The 23,535-nt window shown below is 38.4% G+C and overlaps 2 protein-coding genes and 1 pseudogene across 3 annotated transcripts; all 3 read right to left on the bottom strand.

The window, feature by feature from the left end:
• Window positions 1–395: 395 nt before the first annotated feature.
• LOC140770550 (ABC transporter B family member 11-like) lies at window positions 396–7,790 on the bottom strand. Its single transcript, XM_073111786.1, has 12 exons — window positions 7,065–7,790; window positions 6,678–6,732; window positions 5,708–5,883; window positions 4,933–5,154; window positions 4,611–4,849; window positions 3,493–4,018; window positions 3,120–3,393; window positions 2,357–3,023; window positions 2,034–2,262; window positions 1,686–1,952; window positions 1,324–1,587; window positions 396–1,228 (listed from the first exon to the last, which is right to left on the bottom strand). Exons 1-12 carry the CDS (start codon window positions 7,317–7,319, stop codon window positions 584–586), a joined length of 3,819 nt encoding a protein of 1,272 aa, XP_072967887.1. The 5' UTR covers window positions 7,320–7,790; the 3' UTR covers window positions 396–583.
• A 555-nt stretch (window positions 7,791–8,345) lies between these two features.
• Window positions 8,346–16,451, bottom strand: LOC140771179 (ABC transporter B family member 9-like; annotated as a pseudogene).
• A 785-nt stretch (window positions 16,452–17,236) lies between these two features.
• LOC140771461 (ABC transporter B family member 4-like) lies at window positions 17,237–23,510 on the bottom strand. Of its 2 annotated transcripts, none has more exons than XM_073113029.1 (12): window positions 22,960–23,510; window positions 22,809–22,863; window positions 22,477–22,652; window positions 21,986–22,207; window positions 21,662–21,900; window positions 20,339–20,888; window positions 19,979–20,252; window positions 19,220–19,835; window positions 18,890–19,118; window positions 18,502–18,768; window positions 18,148–18,411; window positions 17,237–18,045 (listed from the first exon to the last, which is right to left on the bottom strand). In XM_073113029.1, exons 1-12 carry the CDS (start codon window positions 23,203–23,205, stop codon window positions 17,401–17,403), a joined length of 3,783 nt encoding a protein of 1,260 aa, XP_072969130.1. In that variant the 5' UTR covers window positions 23,206–23,510; the 3' UTR covers window positions 17,237–17,400. The 2 variants fall into 2 exon arrangements, with proteins under 2 accessions (XP_072969130.1, XP_072969131.1); XM_073113030.1 differs by having other exon boundaries at window positions 20,363–20,888; window positions 22,960–23,509.
• Between the last annotated feature and the right edge of the window lie 25 nt (window positions 23,511–23,535).

Raw genomic sequence — 23,535 nt, 5'->3', positions numbered from 1 at the left:
AATTACCAACATTTACTAGGGAACACATAGATTATTAGATCAAAATGGCTGGAATACTATGTTAAGGCATATGAGCAAGGAGAAAAGAAGAGGGAAAGAGATTAATCTTTAGCCATGCCATGATTATATATTTACATAGAAAATTAAATAAATAAAATAAAATCTGTATTATCAATTAAACTATACAAGAAAAGAGAATCATGTATAAGATGTCAAATGAATTGTCATCTCGACTATAATAACGGCAAGAGATTCATAATTTTGACCTTATCGTAATCTCAAGTAAATCAAAATCTTGCTTATATTGATAGCGTTGAGATATGATAGTCGATCTTCAAGATATTATAATCAATTTCAAGAAAGAAGGATACAACTACCATCCCGTATTCTATCATGCATGCAGAATTACGTATGAATTACATATGTAATGAAACACCCAAAATGAAAGAAAATACATAAATAGCAAACTGGACATACTGGGAAGGAAACGGGTTAAGCTACATTCCTGTAAATCTACACGTAGTAAGTATAAACAATGAATTCATGCATATATTTAAGAAAAAGAAAATTCCCTAGACACAATTTATGCTGAAGCCATGCGAAGCTCTACTAATGAAGCATAAACTCCATCCTTCAAACTCATCAGTTTCTCATGTCTCCCTTTCTCAACAATAGCACCATTCTTGAGAACTGCAATGATATCAGCTCCCTTGATTGTCGACAGACGGTGAGCTACAACCACCGTTGTCCTGCCAACCATCACTCTATCTAATGCTTCCTGAACCACGCGCTCTGACTCTGCATCCAGAGCACTGGTTGCCTCATCCAGTAGTAGTATTTTGGGGTTCTTCAGAATGGCCCTCGCTATAGCAACACGCTGCTTCTGACCACCTGATAACTGGGTGCCTCGCTCCCCGACGGGAGTATCATATCCTTGAGGCAAACTTGAAATAAATTGGTGTGCATTGGCTGCCTTAGCAACCTCCACAATCTCTTCTTCAGAAACCTCGGCTTGTTTTCCATACATTATGTTGGCACGAATTGTATCATTGAACAACACTGGCTCTTGGCTCACCAGTCCCATCTGTTGCCTAAGACAGCTGACCCGGAGCATCTGAATATCTATGCCATCCAACAAGATCTTACCAGAATCTGGATCATAGAACCTCTCGAGTAGTGCAATCACTGTGGATTTTCCACTACCACTCTCCCCGACAAGTGCAATAGTCTATTGAATTGAGACAATGACAGGCATCAAATGAAAGTCATACCTAATGATGTAACAACAACAGTGACAAACAAAGGTTAGTGCACGATGGATACCTTTCCAGAGGGTATGCTCAAAGACAAGTCTCTGAATATTTGCACATTAGGACGGGATGGGTATCTAAAGCTGACATTCTGGAACTCAATGTCACCTCTCACATTTTCTGGGACAATGCCATCGTCTCTGCTAGAATCGATCTTGGATTCCCTGTCAATGATTGCAAATATAGAAGCAGTTGAATCTTTGGCCTTAGTGGAATCTGCACCTAATGCACTCGTCTGTGAAACGCCCATAGTGGCCAGAACCAAAGCAAAGAAAACCTGTCGACCACCCAATTTCAAATTAATTACGTTGTCATACGAAAACCATAGATGTGAAGTATAATAATATAAGATGTTATTAGATACACAGTGCGCACCCTGAATACTTCAGCAAAAGTGGCCTCGTGATTGCGGACAAACTTAGCTCCCACGTAGAAGCAAAGAGCATATGTAAGATAGAGAGTCAGGAAGGAGAAGCCAAAGCCCAAACCACTTATAATTCCCTGCCGTATTCCCTGCTTGGTAGGAGCTTCACATTTCCGATGGTAAGTATCAATCACCCTTTTTTCAGCACAAAATGATGCCACAGTTCGGATGCTACCGACAGCATCATTTGCTACTTGACTTGCTTCTTCATACATCACCTGCACACACCTCAAATTCTCTTAATTGTCAATCATGCAATGATTTATTTGACTATGACCACTAAACAGCTTTAATACTACCTTGGCATCTGCACTAAACCCCTTCATAAATTTTATTTGAGCATAACCCTGGAGACCCACCAAAGGAATCACCACCGTAATAATTAGTGCAAGCTTCCAGTTTGCAACCATTGCTACCACAAATCCTGCAATAATTGTTGATGTACTTTGAACAATTAAAGCCAAGGTGTCTCCCACAATTCTCCGAACATTCAAAGCATCAATTGATAGCCTTGCACCAATTTGCCCGCTATAACACACAAAAAGAAAGCTAGTGAATAGAAAAATATTTTGGATGATTAATTTCTTATAACATTGCAGTTACTCATGCTAACTCAACTCACCTGGAATTGGAAGGCTCATCGAACCAGTTTATTTCCTGATGCACAACCCTTTGAAATGACAAGGAACGAATACGCTCTACCAGCTTCCCACCAGCCACTCCAAATAAGAAGTATTGTAACGGAATAAAAATCAGACAGAGTATACCCATAACAACAAATATTAATGTCCAAAACCTGGAATCTTTCCGAAGTTCATCTGCTGGTTCATAGAATATTTTTATAGCAATAGAAAGCAAGATACCAAACATTGGAAAAATAAGTCCATGTCCTGCTGCAGCAAAGGAACCTAATAGAAGAATTGGAATCTCTGGCTTGTTAAGAGAAACCAATCTGCTCAGAGGAACTTCCTTTAAATCCTGATCTTCCTGGAGCTGTTTCTCCTTAGATTCATCTAAAGAGCCACTAACCTCCTGGAGTTGGATGGTACTAGGCAAACCAAAGGCAACTGAAAAGGAACGCCTACTGATATCCCCTAATGAAGAACCTCTGCTTATGGATCCTTTTAATGATATGTGCCGACTTCCAGATTTGCTCATAGATTTTGAGTCATGAACACTTGAACCTATTCCAGAGTCTGCAACAGGTCTTTTTTCTTCATGAATCTCTTGCAAATGAATAAGTTGAGAGTAAGCACCATCAGGGTTCTTTATCAAATCGTCGTGAGAACCTGCATGACGTGTACAGATAGAAATATGTAATCTACCGATGAAAGAAGTTTAAAGGGAAAGGAAATCCAGAATGTGAAGATGGGGATGATCCGCACCTTGTTCTACCATTTTTCCCTTGTGCACGAATGATATAATGTCAGCGTTCCTCACAGTGCTTAGACGGTGTGCAACAACAATGGTGGTCCGCCCTGGCATGACCCTATTTAATGCCTCTTGAACTATCTGCTCAGACTCCACATCCAATGCACTTGTTGCTTCATCAAGTAATAAGATCTTGGGGTTCTTTACGATTGCCCTAGCAATTGCAATTCTTTGCTTTTGTCCCCCGGAGAGCTGGGCTCCACGCTCGCCAACCATTGTCTCAAGCCCCTGATATGAAGAATGAAATGATCAAGGATTTTTTTTTTTAAAAAAAAACGTAGAGAATCAAGAACCAGCTTAAATATGACGCCCTCATATTTATTGTACCTCAGGCAACTTGTCGATGAAATTTGCTGCATTAGCCAGCTCAGCTGCTGCCCTGATCTCTTCAGAGGTTGCATTTTCTTTTCCGTACATGATGTTCTCTCTGATAGTTGTCGCAAACAACAATGGTTCCTGGCTAACAAGGCCAATTTTTTCTCTTAGCCAGCCTAGCCTTAGTGTCTTAATGTTAATTCCATCTAGAAGAACTTCACCAGCTTGTGGATCGTAAAATCTTTCCACCAGACTAATCACAGTTGACTTCCCACTGCCACTCTCTCCAACTATAGCCATTGTTGTGCCACTCAGCACTTTTAATGAGAATCCATCAAATATCAAATGGTCAGGCCTGGCAGGATAGCTGAAGTATACATCTTTCAGTTCAATATTGCCTTTGATGTCTTCTAACATGATTCCACTTGTATCATATGCATCAATCTCTGGCTTTCTTTTTATTATCGCAAATATTCTATATGCTGCTGCTTGTCCAGCTGCAAAAGCAGTCACACATGGTGTTGCCTCGCCCAAAGACCTGTCAGAAAGCAAAAATTCAACTCAAACACTGAATTGGATATACATGCACTTTGCTGAAACTTTTGAACTCATCTGATTAGCATTGACTAGGCACATACTACACAGTCCTCAAGAAATTTAATTAAAACTACATCTTAGTCTGGAAGCTTAGATCAGATCAATCAGACTATCGGAGAGCTTAAATCATGAAATCCAATTTGTTGTAAATAGTATGCAGGAGTGAATTCATATAGGATATCTAATATTGGGACTTTACAGGTAAAAGAGATCAAAACTTATCTATTTTTTAAAGTTGAATGCAAGAATTGATTGGATTTTATGTATTACATATTTCTCTGACTGTTTTTTCAGAAAACAGTTTTAGTTTGAAGGACTGATGTATCACTTAGAATTTCAGATCAACATAATTGCACAAGAATATTCTCTTATAAGTAAAGCAATAGGGAATTCTTTCATACTTTTCAGTTATATATTCAGGCTTTCTTGAAAGACCTTCAGAAATAGCACAAGTCAAACTTAAAATCTTAATAGCTACTAAAGAACTGATTTATTGAATTAGTTTGGTTAAGATAATTTATTAATAAACTTACATTGCACCGGTCATGACTGCAAATAAAATATTTATGACCGCTCCCCCATTGTAGCCTTTTTCAATGATCAACTTGGAGCCATACCAAACAGCTAAACCATAGCTGAAGAAGAGGACCATATAAACAGTACCCATACCAAATCCAGAAGCAGTTCCTTCTTGAACAGCAGACTTGTATGCTTTCTTTATGTACTTATTGTATAGTTCAATAGCTTGCTTCTCGCCATTGAAGGAGACAACCTATCATGTGAAAGAGGATAATTAGACAATGCAATCAATACTAAAAGGTTATTATCAAACAAATATAAGTCATGTGTACCCACAGTTCTAATAGATCCAATGGTCTGTTCAACAACGTTTCCAGCATCACTATATCTCGCTTGTCCACGGCTTGAGATCTTTGAAACCAACCAGGACATGATTGCGCCAGCAATGACAACTGGAGGGATACTTGACAACATAACAAGAGAGAGAAGCCATCCTTTTACAAATGCTATGACAAAGCCACCAACAAAAGTGGCAACAAGTTGTATAAACTTCCCAACCTGCAAAAGAAAGAAAGTTAAAACTGCATAGTTATCTAGATTATGTTGTAACTGTCTTATATGATTTGGCATGACAGACAGACAGACAGCACTTCTGACAAGAAAGTGAGAAAATAAAGCATCAAACATCTCAAACTATCATCTACAAAATATTATGAATCATATATTATATCTTAGTTGCATTTGTTGTTATGCTAAATTTCACTAAATTTATGCTCTTCTATGAGCACAAGTGTGCATGCTCGAAAGAAAGTATGCATTCAGGCCCTTCTTTGGGAGCATTGTCTATAATATCGTATAACTATTAACTGACACTGTATCGGAATAGCATCATATCACAACCAAGTTGGTTTCTCAGGATACACGTATAGCTACCACAATCCATCTGAACATAATCATTTCTAGAAACAATACTAATCCAGATAGTATAGTTGACATCTAAAATTTTTAAAACATCCTTGAAATATCAACTTTATGAAAAGATCAAAGTATGTTCTGTACAAGGAAGGCCTGCTTTTTTTGTTCCTGTGAATGTGTCTAGAGAAGTTCTCACCTTTTCACCTATAGCACCTTGAATGAGTACCGTGTCTCCCGACATCCTTTCCACCACCTGTCCAGTGGTCATCTCCTTGTCAAAGAAAGCAATATCCTGCCTCAATATAGCTTTTAGGTATAGACTTCGAATGCACGTAGCTTGTCTTTCTCCAGTCACCATCCAACATGAAACCTCTGGTACGAGCAGGTTATGGTTAATACTTAATACATTAATGGTTATGCTAGATTACTGTTACGACTTCTGAGCATGAACATAATAGAGTGGCCAACCATACTAATATGATATTCAAGCTTGATGGACGAAGAGGAAAGAATTCATGATTCATTTACAGAAATCAACTCTTCATTCCTTGTCTAAAGTTAACATATAGCTCAGTTTCAATGAAACCTAGCTCATAATGCTCGTGAAAAGCTAGCATTTGACAGAGTATACACATGTTATTGACAGGGAAGAAAATCATAAAAAAAATTTAATTCATCGAATCACCTAACAAATGCTTGGAATTTGTGTCCCTTTAATACAACATTATTGTGTGAAAATATGAAATATCAGACATGAGTTCTTAAAAAAAAAAAAAAAGAATTTAACAACAAAGCTTCATTTATGATTTTGGTACCATACCATCCTGTGGCAAATGTAACTGAAAGAAGTTGAATGAGAATTTAGTGATTAGTCTCAACTCTGAACTGATCAGCATGCAAGACAAGGTATCCTGTTATATAATAACACTTTGATATACATGGACAATTAGAATCTCATTGAATTAGTTATGAACTTTTTCTCTGAACAGAGAAACAAACATTTTCCTGTACTCCGAGATATTAGGTAAAGAGAAGAATCAAGAATGATGATTCCGTTTAAGAGGGAGTGTAGTTACAAATTTGTGCAACCTTCAGTAAATGATTAGGTATGTTGCATTGTATAAAGAAAGAATCACAATTGATTTGAGGAATGGATCAGCACTTACGAAGTAAGGCAGCAACTCCTGATCCAATAGCTAAGTAGACAAAATTAAGTACCACCTGAAACAAGATAGTGAGATCATTGGTAACACTAAGCACAGCCATCACAATAAACATCTCATAGCCAAGAATTACTAGAAGAAGTGAACTTACTACTTAACTTAGTCCTGCACCTACTCCTCCAAATTGTTTGAAAATTTAATTACTATTTCTCTAATAAATTTGAAAACAGAAGTATTCATCTCAACAAAAATAATGATAATTCACTATTTGTGTGATACTGGCCTTAATACATTGATTCGCGTGATAAAATTGCCTCGGGATTCGCGTGCCTAATGCAGAGATACTCGAGGGACTGGAGGGGCGTATGATGATGGAGTAGCAGAACTGACCTTGGTGACCCGGGAGAGAACGTCATCGGGGTTCCCGCCCCCGAAGGCGTTGATGGCTTGCCCGAGGATGACGGTCATCAACGGCAACGCTATTCCGTTTGCTACTGCCCCCACCGTGCCCACCAGCATCAGCAGCAGATCGAAGCCGTCCGCGTAATCGAACAGCCGATGCATAGCAACCTTGGGCACCTCCTCCTTCTCCTCCTTTCTCTTCTTCTCCTCCTTTCTCTTCTTCTCCTGTCCCTCTTCCCCCATCTTTCTCTTTCTCTCTTTCTCTCTCTCTCTCTCTCTCTCTCTCTCCCTCTTCCTCTCTCCTCCTCTCCATCCGTGCCTTATTTATAGGAAATCAGCGACCAAGAAAACAAAAATGGGAAAAATCAACGGATGGGAGGATAGAAAAGGAGGGGAGAAGAGAGGTAACGTGGGAGAGAACCGGAGTCCAAATGATTTGCAGCAGTTTCGCAGGAAGATGCAAGTGGAACAAATAGCAGCAGAGAAGACCACGCACAAGCACAAGCATGGAAATCAGGGGAATAAAGTCGTCCGTCGTCACCAATCTATCTATCTATCTATCTAGCTATATTAATTAAATTTAGAGCAGTCAAAGGAGGAGAAGAAGATGCTTGGTTGCCAAGCAAACTAACCTTTCTCCTCCTACTATTCCTAAGTGTAGTAGTTGTAAACTGAGTAGTCTAAGGAGCACCAGAGAGAGAGAGAGAGAGAGAGAGAGAGAGAATCGTAGTAGTAGTAGTAGTAAAGTACGGAATAGCCGAAGGTGGCGGCAGACAAGGACGGAGAAGGAAACGTGACGTCTTAGACTTAGAGAAGAAGGCATTACTTATCACTGTGGTCGTCAAATAATGATATATTATATTCCACTTTGGTTTCGTCGTATGATGCTATTCAGTGGCTGATTGAAACTAACTTCATTGAATTTTATGTATAAGTCCCCATGATTCAAATATACCTACTACTTTCTTGTATTTAAATTTTGAAATTAATTAAAAGTAGCAAAATATTAGGAGCACATTTAAAATAAGTCAAAACTAACATTCTTCCTCTATGTGGCTTTCAAATATTAGATACTTGTTAAAAAAATTTGTTTTTTTTTTTGGTTCATAAGTTGAACAAAATAGCCAGCCATGCTATAGACTAATTACGGATTGATCAACTTGATCATCAAATTGTTTTAAATTTAACTATTATAACGGGCTAACATGGTGCACGTCTTGTATCGCTCGCCAATACATTGGAAAGTAAAGTTTGAATAGAGAACCCACAAAAAGTAAACATTCCAATGATTTGAGTTGCATTAGAAAACAACAATAAGTAACATACTTGAATGCATCTAATTACATTTCAATTTCTTCAAGCTGTTGCATAAATATCTCCCGGCCTTCACCTTGATTGAAGGCCATCAACCAATCTAGTGAAATGAATGACGAGGATTGCAAATAAGAGAGCTATCTACTTTGTGGTAAACATCTCATGAAAAGGATAGATAACAAGAGGAAGAGTTCATTTGTTCATTTCAGATTCGCTTGCAGTTCTACTAGTGAAGCATAAACTCCATCCTTCAAACCAATCAGCTTCTCGTGTCTTCCTTTCTCTACAATGCTACCATTCTTTAGAACTGCAATCATGTCAGCTCCCTTGATAGTAGACAGGCGGTGTGCGACAACGATGGTGGTCCTACCAACCATGACTCGATCTAGTGCTTCTTGAACAGCATGCTCGGATTCTGCATCCAAAGCACTGGTTGCCTCGTCGAGCAGTAGTATTTTTGGATCCTTGAGAATGGCTCTCGCAATGGCTACACGCTGCTTCTGACCACCTGATAACTGGACGCCTCTCTCTCCAACACAGGTGTTGTATCCTTGAGGCAATGCTGATATAAATTCATGTGCATTGGCTGCCTTAGCTACTGCCATGATCTCTTCTTCACAAACCTCACCTTGTTTTCCGTAAGCTATGTTGGCACGGATTGTGTCATTGAAGAGCACTGGCTCTTGGCTCACCAATCCCATCTGCTGCCTCAGCCAGCGGAGTCTGAGCATCTGAATGTCCATGCCATCCAACAAAATCTTACCACAATCAGGATCGTAGAACCTCTCGAGCAGTGAGAGCACCGTTGATTTTCCACTGCCACTCTCTCCGACAAGTGCAACAGTCTATTGAGACAACAACAACATCCATTTTTTATTTTTTTTTTCTTCTTTAGATTCGTAACAAAAGCGACAATGAAAGGTTAATCGTGCATGATGGATACCGTTCCGGAGGGTACGCGGAAAGATAAGTCTCTGAATATTTGCACATTCAGACGGGATGGGTACTTGAAGCTGACATGCTGGAAATCAATGTCGCCTCTAACATTTTCTGGGACAATGCCATCATCTCTGCTAGAATCGATCTTGGTTTTCCTATCAATGATTGCAAATATAGAAGCAGTTGAATCCTTGGCCTTGGTGGTGTCTGCACCTAATGCGCTTGTATGTGAAAGTCCAATAGTAGCCAGAACTAAAGCAAAGAAAACCTGTCGGACCACCCAGTGTCAGATAACTTGGCATAGGAAAATGATAGATGTCAAGTATAATATACGGCAAATTATAGCTTAACCTCAGTTGTTTTAGCTCAATTTTGACCTACTTTCTTATATTTTATATATTAAGCTAACACACTTAAACACCCTATGGTCAAAATCAAATTATAACTATTAGATTTTTCATTCGAAAATAATAGCGTTTCACTGGCTGTGCCAAAAATTTCCCGACATAAATAAATTGCAAAACGATCCATATATCCCTAGCATTAAATCAAACTATACTTTTATATGGTAATTATGTCCTAGTTAATGATTGACTAACATATGCAACGTAGTTTGAACTATAAAGGAATTAATTGTTTAAGTTTGAAATAATAAGAGGAGGCCAAATCACGTGAGGATAAACTGTAATTTATTCTATAATATAAGAGGATGAATTGTGCTCACCCTGAATACTTGAGTAAATGTGGCATTGTCATCATGCACAAACTTAGCCCCCACGTAGAAGCAAAGAGCATATGTAAGATAGAGAGTCATGAACGAGAAGCCAAAACCCAAACCGCTTACAATTCCCTGCCGGATTCCTTGTTTTGTCGGAGCTTCACATTTCCTGTTGTAAGTATCAATCACCCTCTTTTCAGCACAAAACGATGCTACAGTTCGAATGCTACCCACCGCATCATTTGCCACTTGACTTGCTTCTTCGTACATCACCTGCAACCAATCTCAATATTCATTACTAATCATTTATTTGACTACCATCATGGGAGTGCTCTAGTATTACTATTACCTTAGCATCTGCACTAAATCCTCTCAAAAATTTTATTTGAGCATAACCCTGGAGGCCCACCAAAGGAATCACCACCGTAATAATTAGTGCAAGCTTCCAGTTTGCAACCATTGCAATCACAAGACCTGTAACAATTGTAGATGCACTTTGAACCATTAAAGCTAAGGTGTCTCCCACAAGTCTCCGGACATTCAAAGCATCAATCGATAGCCTTACACCAATTTGCCCGCTATAACACACAAAAGAAAGTTAATAAAATAGATAAAGGTTTTTCGATGATTAATTTCCTACAACAACTTGCAGTTATTCGTGCTAACGTACCTGGAATTTGCAGGCTCATCAAACCAGTCTATTTCCTGGTGCACGACCCTTTGAAATGATAAGGAACGAATACGCTCTACCAGCTTCCCACCAGCCATTCCAAATAAGAAGTATTCGATTGGAATTGAAACCAGAGAGACTATTCCCAACACAACAAACATCAATGTCCAAAACCAATAATCTTTCCGTAGTTCATCTGCTGGTTCATAGAATATTTTAATAGCAAAAGAGAGTAATAAACCAAACACTGGGAAAAGAACTCCATGTATTGCTGCGGCTATGGAGCCTAATAGAAGAAGTGGCATCTCTGGCTTGTTAAGATAAATCAATCTGCTGAGAGGAACTTCTTTTAAATTCTTATCTCTATGGAACTTTTTCTCCTTAGATTCATCTAAAGAGGCACCTTCCTGGAGTTCGACGGCACTAGGCAAACCAAAGACAAGTGGAAAAGAACGCCTACTGCTGCGCCCCATTGAAGAACCTCGGCTAATGGATCTTTTCAATGATATACTCCATCTTCCAGATTTGCTCATAGATTTTGAGTCATGAACACTTGAACATAGCATTCTAGAGTCTGCGATGGGTTCTTCTGTTTCTTCGTGAATCTCTTGTAGATGAATAAGTTGAGAGTAAGCACCGTCAGGATTCTTTATTAAATCCTCGTGAGAACCTGAGTGACATACATACAGATATATTAAGGTCTATGAATGAAAAAAGAAGAAAAAAAAAAGGACAAATGATCAGAATTTGTGAAGATGGTCTCCACCTTGTTCTACTATGTTTCCCTGATGCACGACTGATATCATGTCAGCATTCCTCACAGTGCTTAGACGATGGGCAACAACAACAGTAGTCCTCCCTAACATGATCCTATTTAATGCCTCTTGAACTATCCTCTCAGACTCCACGTCCAAAGCACTCGTTGCTTCATCGAGCAATAAGATCCGAGGGTTCTTTAGGATTGCCCTGGCAATTGCAATTCTTTGCTTTTGACCGCCTGAGAGCTGGGCTCCATGCTCACCAACCATTGTCTCAAGCCCCTGACATGAACAAACAATCAAGAAAAAAATAGACAAATCAAGCATCAGCTTATCATGTCATATTTAGTACCTCAGGCAATTTATCAATGAAATTTGATGCATTAGCAAGCTCAATTGCTCTCCTGATATCTTCAGAGGTTGCATTTTCTTTTCCATATATGATGTTCTCTTTGATAGTTGTCGCAAACAACAATGGTTCCTGGCTAACAAGGCCAATTTTTTCTCTTAGCCATCCAAGCCTTAGCCTCTTAATGTTAATTCCATCTATCATAACTTCGCCAGCCTGCGGATCATAAAATCTTTCCACCAGACTAATCACAGTTGACTTCCCACTTCCACTCTCACCAACTATAGCCATTGTCGTGCCGCTCAACACTTTTAAAGAGAATTTTTCAAATATCAAATGGTCAGGCCTAGCAGGGTAGCTGAAGTATACATCTTTCAGCTCAATATTGCCTTTGATGTCTTCTAATATGATTCCACTTGTATCATAGGCATCAATCTCTGGCTTTCTTTTTATTGTCTCAAATATTCTATATGCTGCTGCTTGTCCTGCTGCAAAGGCAGACACACACGGTGTTGCCTGGCCCAAAGACCTGTCAGGAAGCAAAATTCAACTCAAATTGAATTGCATATGCATGCACTATGCTGAAAGCCTCAAACTTTTCAAGTCATTTTCATTTGTCATATCTCATTAACATTATAAGTATATATTACACGGTTATCAAGAAAATCAGGAAGAACCACAACATCTGAGTCTGGAAGCTTAAATCAGAACAATCAGAGAGTTTCAATTCATGGAAGTCCAATTTTTTGTAAATAATATGCAAAACTTAAAGTAGTGACTATCTAGGATGCCTAGTACTGGAAATTAACAGGTTATAAGTTTTATAACTTCTCTCTGTTAAAGTTGAGCACAAGTATTTCACTTTATTTAGTACATATAAGTATTTAACACCACCTTTTTTTCCAGAAAACTGTTTAGTTTGAAGAATTGACATACTATTTGAAATTTTCAGGTTAGCCGAATTGCACAAGAATATTCTCTTACAAGTGAAACAATTGGGGATTATTTCATATTTTCAAATTTATTCAGGCTTTATTCGAAGACCTTCAGAAATAGCACAAGTAAAATGCAAAATCCTAAGAGTCTGAAATCACGGATTAATGGTGTAAGTTTCTTCTAAATAATTTATGTTTCTCGCATCTACATTGATAAACTTACAGTGCACCGGTCATGATTGCAAGTAAAATGTTAATGACCGTTCCTCCATTGTAACCTTTGTCAAGGATCAACTTGGAGCCATACCAGACAGCTAAACCATAGCTGCAGAACAAAACCATCAAGACAGTACCCGTGCCAAAGCCATTAGCAGTTCCTTCTTGAACAGCAGATTTGAATGCGCTCTTGATGTACTTATTGTATAGTGCAATGGCTTGCTTCTCACCATTGAAGGAGACAACCTTTCATATTTGAGAGAGAATAATTGGTTAACATAATCATAAGTGAAGTTTAACATCAAACAAGTATGTCACTTTGTACCCACTGTTCTAATAGATCCAATGGTCTGCTCAACAATGTTTCCCGCATCATTGTATGTCACTTGTCCACGAGTCGAGATATTGGAAACCAGCCAGGACATGGTTGCAACAGCAATGACAATTGGAGGGATACTTGACAACATAACAAGAGATAGAAGCCATCCTCTTACAAAAGCTATGACAAAGCCACCAATGAAAGTGGCAACAAGTTGTATGAACTTCCCAACCTGCAGGGGAGAGAAAGTTTGCATGATTGATCTATATTACATTGTATCCTCCTTATATGACTAGGGTATGACATATACCACTTTTAACAAGAAAGTGAAAAACTATTTCATTAAACATCTCAAACTATTGGTTACAAAATTTTACGAATCATAGATCATCTAAGTTGCGTTTGTAGTTATGCTCGTACCACTATTTTATGCTCTTCTGTGAGCACAAGAGAATGCATACTTGAAAGAAAGCATGCATCTAGGCCCTTCTTTGATAACATGAGTATCTATAATATCGTAGAGAAGTACCTAAAATGCTTTACAGGAACAGTATCATATCACAAGCAAGTTAGTTTCTCAAAATCCGTGTATAGAACTATAGATTACATAATCCATCCAACAGTAGTGTCTAGAAACCAATACTTCTCCTGATAGGATAAAAGTGTATCTAAAAACTATTAGATATCTGTAAAACATCAATTTTATGAAAAGATCAAAATATGTACTGTTCAATGGATTTTGTTCCTGTAGAAATGTAGAAGTGCCTAGAAGTTCTCACCTTTTCACCAATTGCATCTTGAATGAGTGCCGTGTCCCCGGACATCCTCTCCACCACCTGTCCCGTGGTCATCTCCTCATCAAAGAAAGCAATATCCTGTCTCAATATCGCTTTAAGGTATAGGCTTCGAATACGTGTAGCTTGTCTTTCTCCGGTCACCATCCAACATGAAACCTCTGGTACGAGCAGGTTAAGATTAACATGTAATTATATTATTAAGACTTCTGAACATGGGCATAACCTAGTGACCAACCATAAAGTAAGATTTTTCAAGCTTGATTGAAGAAAAGGAATGAATTCATAGGTCATATACAGAAAGAGCTCCTCTTTCCTTGTCGAAAGTTGACATATTGCTCAGTTTCAAAGTGATCCAGCTTAGAAAGCTCAAGAAAAAGCCAACAGTTTACAGAGGATATGCATCTAATTTTCTGTCATGAAAAATAATTCCAATCACCTAATGAATGCTTGGAATTTGTATCTGTTTACTCAGTATCGTCTGAAAAATATGAAACATCAGACATGAGTAATTTTCTCAAACAAATTATTATCCTGATCTCTTAATGTGACAGATGTAATTAAAACAAGTGCAATGGGGATTGAAGGACTAGTCTGAGCTCTAAACTAATGAAAGCCATTTTTAATAATACTTTAGTATACACATAGACAATTAAAATCTCATTAAATTTAGAGAATTTGACAAATGACACCTTAAATTTTACCTATTTTGTAATTCACATATCGTCTTTGAAGATTTTGTGAATCAACACTTTTTTTTCCCTATAATTCTCATTCAACATTCTAGGTTAACTTGGATGGTATTAGCAAAATAATATTTCGTTATAATATACGACATAATTTATAAATATCAAATCACTCCTGTATTTTTCATTCTCTCTTTCTCTTCCTAAAAATAAAGAAGAAGAAGAAGAAGAGGAGGGAGAAGATAAGAAAAAGTGGTGGCGGTAGCTACGATGACGATGAGAGATGGTTGGGGAAGATAAAAAAAGATAGTGGAGAAGTAGACAGGAGAGGGGAGAGGGTGATGGGAGTATTTTAGTACTTTGATTGACATCAGTTAGTTAAAATAATATTAGAGTATTAAATGAGAATTATTGAAAAAAAAGTGTGCAAATTACCAAATATATAAAATATAAGGTGTCATTTGTAAAATTCTCTTAAATTTAATAGGAACAGTTTACATGAACCAGAAGACACCCATCTTTGATCTTCCTGCACTCCAAGATATTGATAAAGATACCGCAAAAAAAAAAAAAAAAAAATCACAAAATAACAATGTTTTATCTGCTGAAAAGGGAGTGGTGTCCTTGTAAGGCAGAAGGAATTTGTGCAACCTTTAGTAAAAATTAAAAACCAAGAGTAGATATGTTTGATGAATGGTTTGATACTTACGAAGTAAGGCAGCAACCCCTGATCCCATAGCTAAGTAGACAAAATTAACTACAACCTGAAACAAGATAGTATGATCATTGGTGAGTCATATATAGATAGCACTAAGCTCATGAGAATTAGTAAAAGAAATGAACTTACTACTTACCAAATATCCTCATCTTAACTTTGTTTATGGATTGATAATAAATAATACAACAACAACAACAATAATAACTATAACAATGCCTTTATCCTTTTCTTACTAAAACCGAAAGCAGTTTAGCTTCTTGTTTCGTTTTAAGAGTAAACTAATCTGGCCAACAACACACTACATTCTCGAGCCAGTGCCTCGAGATTCGCCCATCCGGTGCAGATTAGCAACGGGAGGTGGAGGTGGAGTTGTGAGAGCGATAGAGGTAGCTAACCTTGACGACCCGGTGGAGTATGTTACTGGCGTTGCCGCCCCCGAAAGCGTCGACGGCCTGCCCGAAGATGATGCTCATCAACGGTTGAGAGATGCCGTTGGCCACCGCCGCCACCGTCCCCACCAACATCAGCACCAAATCCAAGCCGTCCGCGTAATCGAACAGCCGATGCAACGCAATCTTCGCCTCCTCCACCTTCCTCTCCTCCTTCTTCTTCTCCTCCTCCATCTTCCTCCTTCATCTCCATCTCCGTCTCCACTCGGGCCTATTTAAAGGGAAATGGACCTCCAAATCTCCAAGAAGGAGAGAAAGAAGAAAAAAAAAAAATCAAGAAACCCAGTGGACATTGGAGAATACGACAGGAGAGCGGCGTGAGACGGTGAGAGATCGACAGTTCAAAATCGATGCGGTTGTGGGAGATGCAAGTGGCACAATTAAAATGCGGATGGAGAAGACGAGGATGGGAATGAAGCCAGTTCAATGTACGAGTATCCATCGGTATTATTAGGGAAGGCGACGAAGAGGGAAGGAGATGGAGAGGATCTCAAAATTTCAACCCCTTTGAAATATATAATAAATACCATTATCAGGTCAATGGGGTTGACCAATTGAATGATCTTATCAGCTTATCTACATTGAAATTTATTTCGAAGAGGATAGATATCTGGTTGGGGATTTAAGTTTTGGTGGGAGACACAGGAAGTCAAAAGCACTGGGAATGAGTTCGTTTCAAATTTATTTAGAGTGTTTGACCAAATTAGCCCTATTCTGAATATTATTTACCAATATAAACCGAGCCTTCCTTAAACTTATTACCAAATAAATCCTATTGCAACATAGTCTTACAAAAATAAATAAAAAATAAAAACTAAACTGTGAAGATATTTTACCTCTGGGCCAGAAATATAAACATTTTTATATAAAAGCAAAGTTTAACTTACAAGTAAAATGCTAAAATGTTTAGTAATTAAAAACATAAAACGCTTATGTATTCAGTGTATATTAGTTAGGCTATAACAAAAAAAAAAAAAAAAAAAAATTAAAAGAACAATTTATTTTGGTATATAAAATTTAGAGCACGGCTAGTTTGGTCAATCACTTATTTAGTTATACATGAGTAGATAACTGTTAATCTATGTGAATAGGTCCAAAAAATCACTATCTTAGTCAACAGTTATATTTAATATAAATCACTTTCATTGCGCATGACTTATATAAGATGAAAATATCTTAAATATAGAAGAAGAGTTCGTTGAATGATCGATTCAATTTTAAGCTTCTAATTTAATAAAGAAACACTCATCGTGTTAGCTATTCTTATCGGATTCTTGTGCACACGCTATTTCAAATTTCAATGCACATTTATCTCCATTTCGTTCGTTCAATTCAAACTATTGCAACAAGTGTAACTTAGCGTTCTCCTTCGATTTTTTAAGAACATCACCTAATACTAACATCCACAATTGCGACAATAAGAAAAATATGCGAGACATAACAAACAGAAGGAGCTTATTCATCTCAAATTGGTCTGTAGTTCTACTAGTGAAGCATAAACTCCATCCTTCAAACCCATCAGTTTATCATGTCTTCCTTTCTCAATGATAGCACCATTCTGGAGAAGTGCAATGATATCAGCTCCCTTGATCGTCGACAGACGGTGAGCCACAACTACTGTTGTCCTCCCAACCATGACTCGATCTAATGCTTCTTGAACTGCATGCTCGGATTCTGCATCCAAAGCACTGGTTGCCTCGTCGAGTAGTAGTATTTTTGGATCCTTGAGAATGGCCCTCGCAATGGCTACACGCTGCTTCTGACCACCTGATAACTGGACGCCTCTCTCTCCAACACAGGTGTGGTATCCTTGAGGCAATGCTGATATAAATTCATGTGCATTGGCTACCTTAGCTACTGCGATGATCTCTTCTTCACAAACCTCATCTTGTTTTCCATATGCTATGTTGGCACGGATTGTGTCATTGAAGAGCACTGGCTCTTGGCTCACCAATCCCATCTGCTGCCTCAGCCAGCGGAGTCTGAGCATCTGAATGTCCATGCCATCCAACAAAATCTTACCAGAATCAGGATCATAGAACCTCTCCAGTAGTGCAATCACTGTGGACTTTCCGCTGCCACTCTCTCCAACAAGTGCAACAGACTTTTAAAATTTAAAAATGAAACAGCAACAAATAACAGTTGTATTAGAGTCATAATTACAAACAAAAAAAAAAAAGCAACAAAGTTTGTATTTGATGAATACCTTTCCAGAGGGAATGCTCAAGGATAACTCTATTAATATTTGCACATTCTGACGGGACGGGTACTTGAAGCTGACATGCTGGAGTTCAATGTCGCCCCTTAAGTTATCTAGGATAATACCATCATCACTGCTTGAATCGATTTTCGATTTCCGGTCGATGATTGCGTAAATAGAAGCAGCTGATTCCTTTGCCTTGGTGGAATCTGCAACTAATGCACTAGCATGCGAAACTCCAATAGTCGCCATAACCAAAGCAAAGACAACCTGCCAAATGGCCCACCCATTCAATTACTTGAATTGTATGTAAAAGAATGAACGTGGAGGAATAACTAAAATATGATGCATGATTCTCACTCTAAATACTTCAGTAAAAGTGGCCCTCCCATCAAATACAAACTTAGCTCCAACATAGAAACAAAGACCATATGTAAGATAGAGCATCAAGAATGAAAAACCAAAACCCACGCCACTTATAATTCCCTGCCAGACTCCCTGCTTCATGGGAGCTTCACATTTCCTATTGTAGGTATCCAGAACCCTCTTCTCTGCACAAAAGGATGACACAGTTCGAATGCTACTGACCGCATCATTTGCCACTTGACTTGCTTCTTCAAACATCACCTGCAACCACTCAAATTCTCCGAATTATTATTACCATCTGAAATCGTAGGACCACATAATTTGTTAAATCGTAGGATTCTATAATTACTTGGACTATGATCACATAAAGCTTCAGTATTACCTTGGCATTTGCGCTGAACCCTTTCAAGAATATTATCTGAGCATATCCCTGAAGACCTGCTAAAGGAATCACCACTGTAATAATAAGTGCAAGCCTCCAATTTGCAATCATTGCTATGATAAAAGCCGAAAGAATTGTCCATATAATTTGAACTGTTAATGCCAAGGTGTCACCCACAAGTCTCCGGACATTTGAAGCATCAACAGATAACCTTGCACCAATTGCCCCACTGGAACAGAAAAAAAATAAAATTAATAAGCTTTACAGATGGATGGATATGCTTGGAGAATTTTCCCTGAAAAATATATGTGGTCATTTAAGCAGTAGGACCTGGAATTAGAAGGCTGATCAAACCAGTTAACCTCTTGGTGCACGACCTTTTGAAATGACAAGGAACGAATTCGCTCTACCAGCTTCCCACCAGCCACTCCAAAAAAGAAGTACTCTATAGGGATCGTAATCAGAGCAATTATCCCCAATACGACATACATCAATGTCCAAAACCTGGAATCTTTTTTAAGTTCATCATGTGGTTCATAGAATATTTTTATAGCAATAGAAATTAAGACACCAAACATCGGGAAAAGGAGTCCATGTATTGCAGCACTAATGGAACCTAGTAGAAGAACTGGAATCTCTGGCTTGTTAAGATAAACCAGTCTTCTGAGAGGAACTTCCTTCAAATCCTCACTATCATGAAGCTCTTCCAGTGAGCCACCCTCCTGGACTTCAGTCATAAGGAAAGAATGCCTACTGATGCTACCTAGTGAAGAACCTCTACTTAAGGACCTTTTAAATGATGCACTCTGGCTTCCAGATTTTCTCATAGTCCTTTTATCATGAATTCTGTCTGAAATAGGTACTTCTGTTTCTTCGTGAATCTCTTGCAAATGAATAAGCTGAGAGTAAGCACCATCAAGGTCCTTTATCAACTCGTTGTGAGAACCTGCTTGACATATATATAATGTAAATTATTAGCCAACTAATATCAACATATAGTACTTGTGGGGAAAAACTCAGAATGTCAGCTTCATCAGAGAAAGAAAAAAGAACGAAGAGAAAGAATGTATGACAGGATAAGATCTTAACCTTGTTCTACTATCTTTCCCTGATGCACGACTGATATAGTGTCAGCATTCCTCACAGTGCTTAGCCGATGGGCAACAATAATGGTAGTCCTTCCTAGCATGAATCTATTTAATGCCTCTTGAACTATCCGCTCTGACTCCACATCCAACGCACTAGTTGCTTCATCAAGCAATAAGATCTTGGGGCTCTTTAGGATTGCCCTAGCAATTGCAACCCTTTGCTTTTGTCCCCCGGAGAGCTGAGCTCCATGCTCACCAACCATTGTCTCAAGCCCCTGGGAGATATGGAGAAATGATTAGTACTCCCCAAATTTACATGACAGTCTGATTCACAATAATGAAAATGGAGAGGCTTAAGAACCAATTTATCCTTTTCATTTAGTACATTAGGCAACTTGTCAATGAAATTTGCTGCATTAGCAAGCTCAGTTGCCTTCCTTATCTCTTCAGATGTTGCATTTTCTTTACCATACATGATGTTCTCTTTGATAGTTGTCGCAAACAACATTGGCTCTTGGCTAACAAGGCCAATTTGTTGTCTTAGCCAGCCAACTCGTAGTGTCTTAATGTTAATTCCATCTAGAAGAACTTCACCAGCTTGCGGGTCATAAAATCTTTCCACCAGACTAATCACAGTTGACTTCCCACTGCCACTCTCTCCAACAATAGCCGTTGTTGTGCCACTGAACACTTGCAACGAGAATCCATCAAATATCAGATGGTCAGACCTAGCAGGGTAGCAGAAGTATACATCTTTTAGCTCAATATCGCCCTTGATATCTTCCAACACAATTCCGCTTGTATCATATGCATCAATATCTGGCTTTCTTTTTATTGTCTCGAATATTCTATATGCTGCTGCTTGTCCTTCTGCAAAGGCAGTCACGCATGGTGTTGCCTGGCCCAACGACCTGTTGCAGCACAATGATACTTAAAAAATCTATTGAACTTCATAGGCAGAAAATTATATCCATGCACCATGCTGAAACTTTTTCCTCATTCATATATTGGACTAAATCACCTAGAGCTATGACATCAGAGCCTGAAAGCTTAGATCAGGTCAATTCGAGAGCTTAATTCATGACTCATGCTGGTAACTTTACAATAGATTGCAAGAAAACTTGGACTATACGTATAAAAGATCTCAATTTGTTTAAATTGAATGCAGTATTGCGCTTCATCTTATATTTTTGCAACTGTTCTTTCAAAAAGGAAAATTAGCTAGAAGGATAGACATTTTATTTATAGGTCAATAGAATTCAATAATTTACGAGTATCGTAAATGTAAAGAAATAGGGGAACTTCTCATATTTACCATTTTATTCAGGTTCTCTAGAAGAACCTTAAGAAATAGATGAGTCAAACCATAACAAATAGAGAGAGAAGCCAGTTATACTTCTCCAATTCTGTTTCAAAATTTTATTAAAAAAAAGGAGCATGAAAGAATGGCATATAAATTCAAGCCAGTAAAAATGCATAGGAGTATCTTAACACTAAAAAAGTTTGGGTATTTTTTTTATCAATTTATACAGGTATTCTTGAAGAACCTTCAGAAAAACTCAAAAAAGCAACCCAAACTTACAAAGAAAAATATATGATGTTAAAAGAACTGACCAGTTGTTTATGTTTAATAATTTACTACCCGTATCTCTAGATTTTTTTTATATAAAAAAAAAAAACTTACATTGCACCAGTCATGACTGCTAATAAAACATTAATAACTTGTCCTCCATTATAGCCTTTGTCAATGATCAACTTGGAGCCATACCATACGGCTAAACCGTAGCTGCAGAACAACACCAAGAAAACAGTACCCATACCAAAGCCAGTAGCAATCCCCTCTTGGACAGCAGATATGTATGCTTTTCTTATGTACTTATTATATAGTGTGATGGCTTGCTTCTCACCATTGAAGGAGACAACCTTTCATATGTGAGAGAAGGATAATTAGATAACAGAATATCAATAAATGGTTATTGCCAAGAAATTATAATTCACAGGTACCCACTGTTCTAATATATCCAATTGTCTGTTCAACAATATTTCCAGCTTCTTTATATGTTTCTTGTCCATGGGTCGAGATTTTTAAAATCAGCCATGACATTGTTGCACCAGCGATGACAATTGGCGGAATACTTGACAACATGACAAGAGAGAGAAGCCATCCTCTTATAAAAGCTACAAGGAAACCACCAAAGAAAGTAGCAACAAGTTGTGTGAACTTCCCAACCTACAGGAGAAGAAATGATATAATTGCATAGTCTATGACGGGCATGAATAATAACTGAGTGCTTTTGACAATAAAAATTCCATCCGACATCTCAAACTGTTAATAACAAAATATTTGAGTGTCTATTGAGTAAGACTGCATCAGGCTTCTCTTTAGTTGCTTATAAATGTTAACTAATTAGCTTTAAGGTTTTAGAGTAATTGGCAAGTTAACAGTAAATACATATGTGAATATACAAAGGAAAGCTTTTCCCTTTGTCTTTTTCTCACCTTTTCACCGATAGCATCTTGAATAAGTACTGTGTCTCCAGACATCCTCGCCACCACTTCCCCGGTCGTCATCTCCTTGTCAAAGAAAGCAATATCTTGTCTCAATATAGCTTTAAGATACAGGCTGCGAATGCGTGATGCTTGTCTTTCTCCAGTAACCATCCAACATGTAACCTCTGCATGGGTCATGACAACATGTAGTCAATCTTATGACTACCATTCCAGTAGGTGATTTAGCTTGATGAAAGAAAAAGAAAAGAAAAGAAAAAAGTAACCCAGCCAGCAAATCCAAGCAATTGATACAATTTGACGAACAGATTGATGATGCTTACGAAGTAAGGCAGCAACCGCTGATCCAATAGCTAAGTAGACAAAATTAAGTACCGCCTGAGACAAGATAATCCCATTCATCAAATTGGTCGGTATCACTATCTCATAGAAGACAACACTAAGGAAGGATCATGGTCACAATTAAGTCCTCACCTTGATGACCTGGTGGAGCATGGCCTCCTTGGTTCTGCCGCTGACCCCGAAGGCGTCGACGACCTGCCCGAAGATTAAAGTCATCAGCGGCTGCGACATCCCGTTCGCCAGCGCCCCCGCCGTCCCCACCACCATCAGCAACATATCGAAGCCGTCCCCGTAAGCGAACAGCCGATGAAACGCCACCTTCTTTTTCTCCTCCTCCTCCTCCTCCTCCTCCTCCTCCTCCTTCCTCTCTTCTTCCATCTCTCTCTTTCTCTCTCTCCACCTCCTCCTCCTCCATTTGGGGTTATTTATGGGCTACAGCATCTGCAAATCGTCACCAATAAGAGCGTAGTAGTCAACGGATCAAACGGATCTTTCTTGCGTGCGAGGAACGAAATTCTAATCGATTTTTAAGAATGCAAGAGAGGGAAAACAAAGGGCTTGGCACACCGATATTATATACCCAGGGTGGAGAGCTCTTAACGGTGGATCCCGTTTTTATACTCAAGTTGAAGGCGAGACGAAACATCCGAACGATATTAGGACGAACAAATGGATATGACTCGTTGACTCTTAAGAAATCTTCGTTTA

Source organism: Typha angustifolia, chromosome 11, assembly GCF_048772165.1.
Source record: "Typha angustifolia cultivar Huaian chromosome 11, ASM4877216v1, whole genome shotgun sequence".
NCBI classification, from domain to species: Eukaryota; Viridiplantae; Streptophyta; class Magnoliopsida; order Poales; family Typhaceae; genus Typha; species Typha angustifolia.
This window is presented reverse-complemented; position numbering and strand designations above follow the sequence as displayed.

What these genes read in the sequence shown, in the direction of transcription:
- LOC140770550 (XM_073111786.1), bottom strand. Translation starts at nt 7,319, where the DNA reads ATGGGGGAAGAGGGACAGGAGAAGAAGAGAAAGGAGGAGAAGAAGAGA. An exon ending in CCATTGGATCTATTAGAACT is followed by an intron (nt 4,850 to 4,932) that starts GTGGGTACACAT and finishes TTCACATGATAG; the next exon opens with GTTGTCTCCTTCAATGGCGA. An exon ending in GCAGTCATGACCGGTGCAAT is followed by an intron (nt 4,019 to 4,610) that starts GTAAGTTTATTA and finishes GCTTTCTGACAG; the next exon opens with GTCTTTGGGCGAGGCAACAC.
- LOC140771461 (XM_073113029.1), bottom strand. Translation starts at nt 23,205, where the DNA reads ATGGAAGAAGAGAGGAAGGAGGAGGAGGAGGAGGAGGAGGAGGAGGAG. An exon ending in CAATTGGATATATTAGAACA is followed by an intron (nt 21,901 to 21,985) that starts GTGGGTACCTGT and finishes CACATATGAAAG; the next exon opens with GTTGTCTCCTTCAATGGTGA. An exon ending in GGGAAAGATAGTAGAACAAG is followed by an intron (nt 19,836 to 19,978) that starts GTTAAGATCTTA and finishes TATGTCAAGCAG; the next exon opens with GTTCTCACAACGAGTTGATA.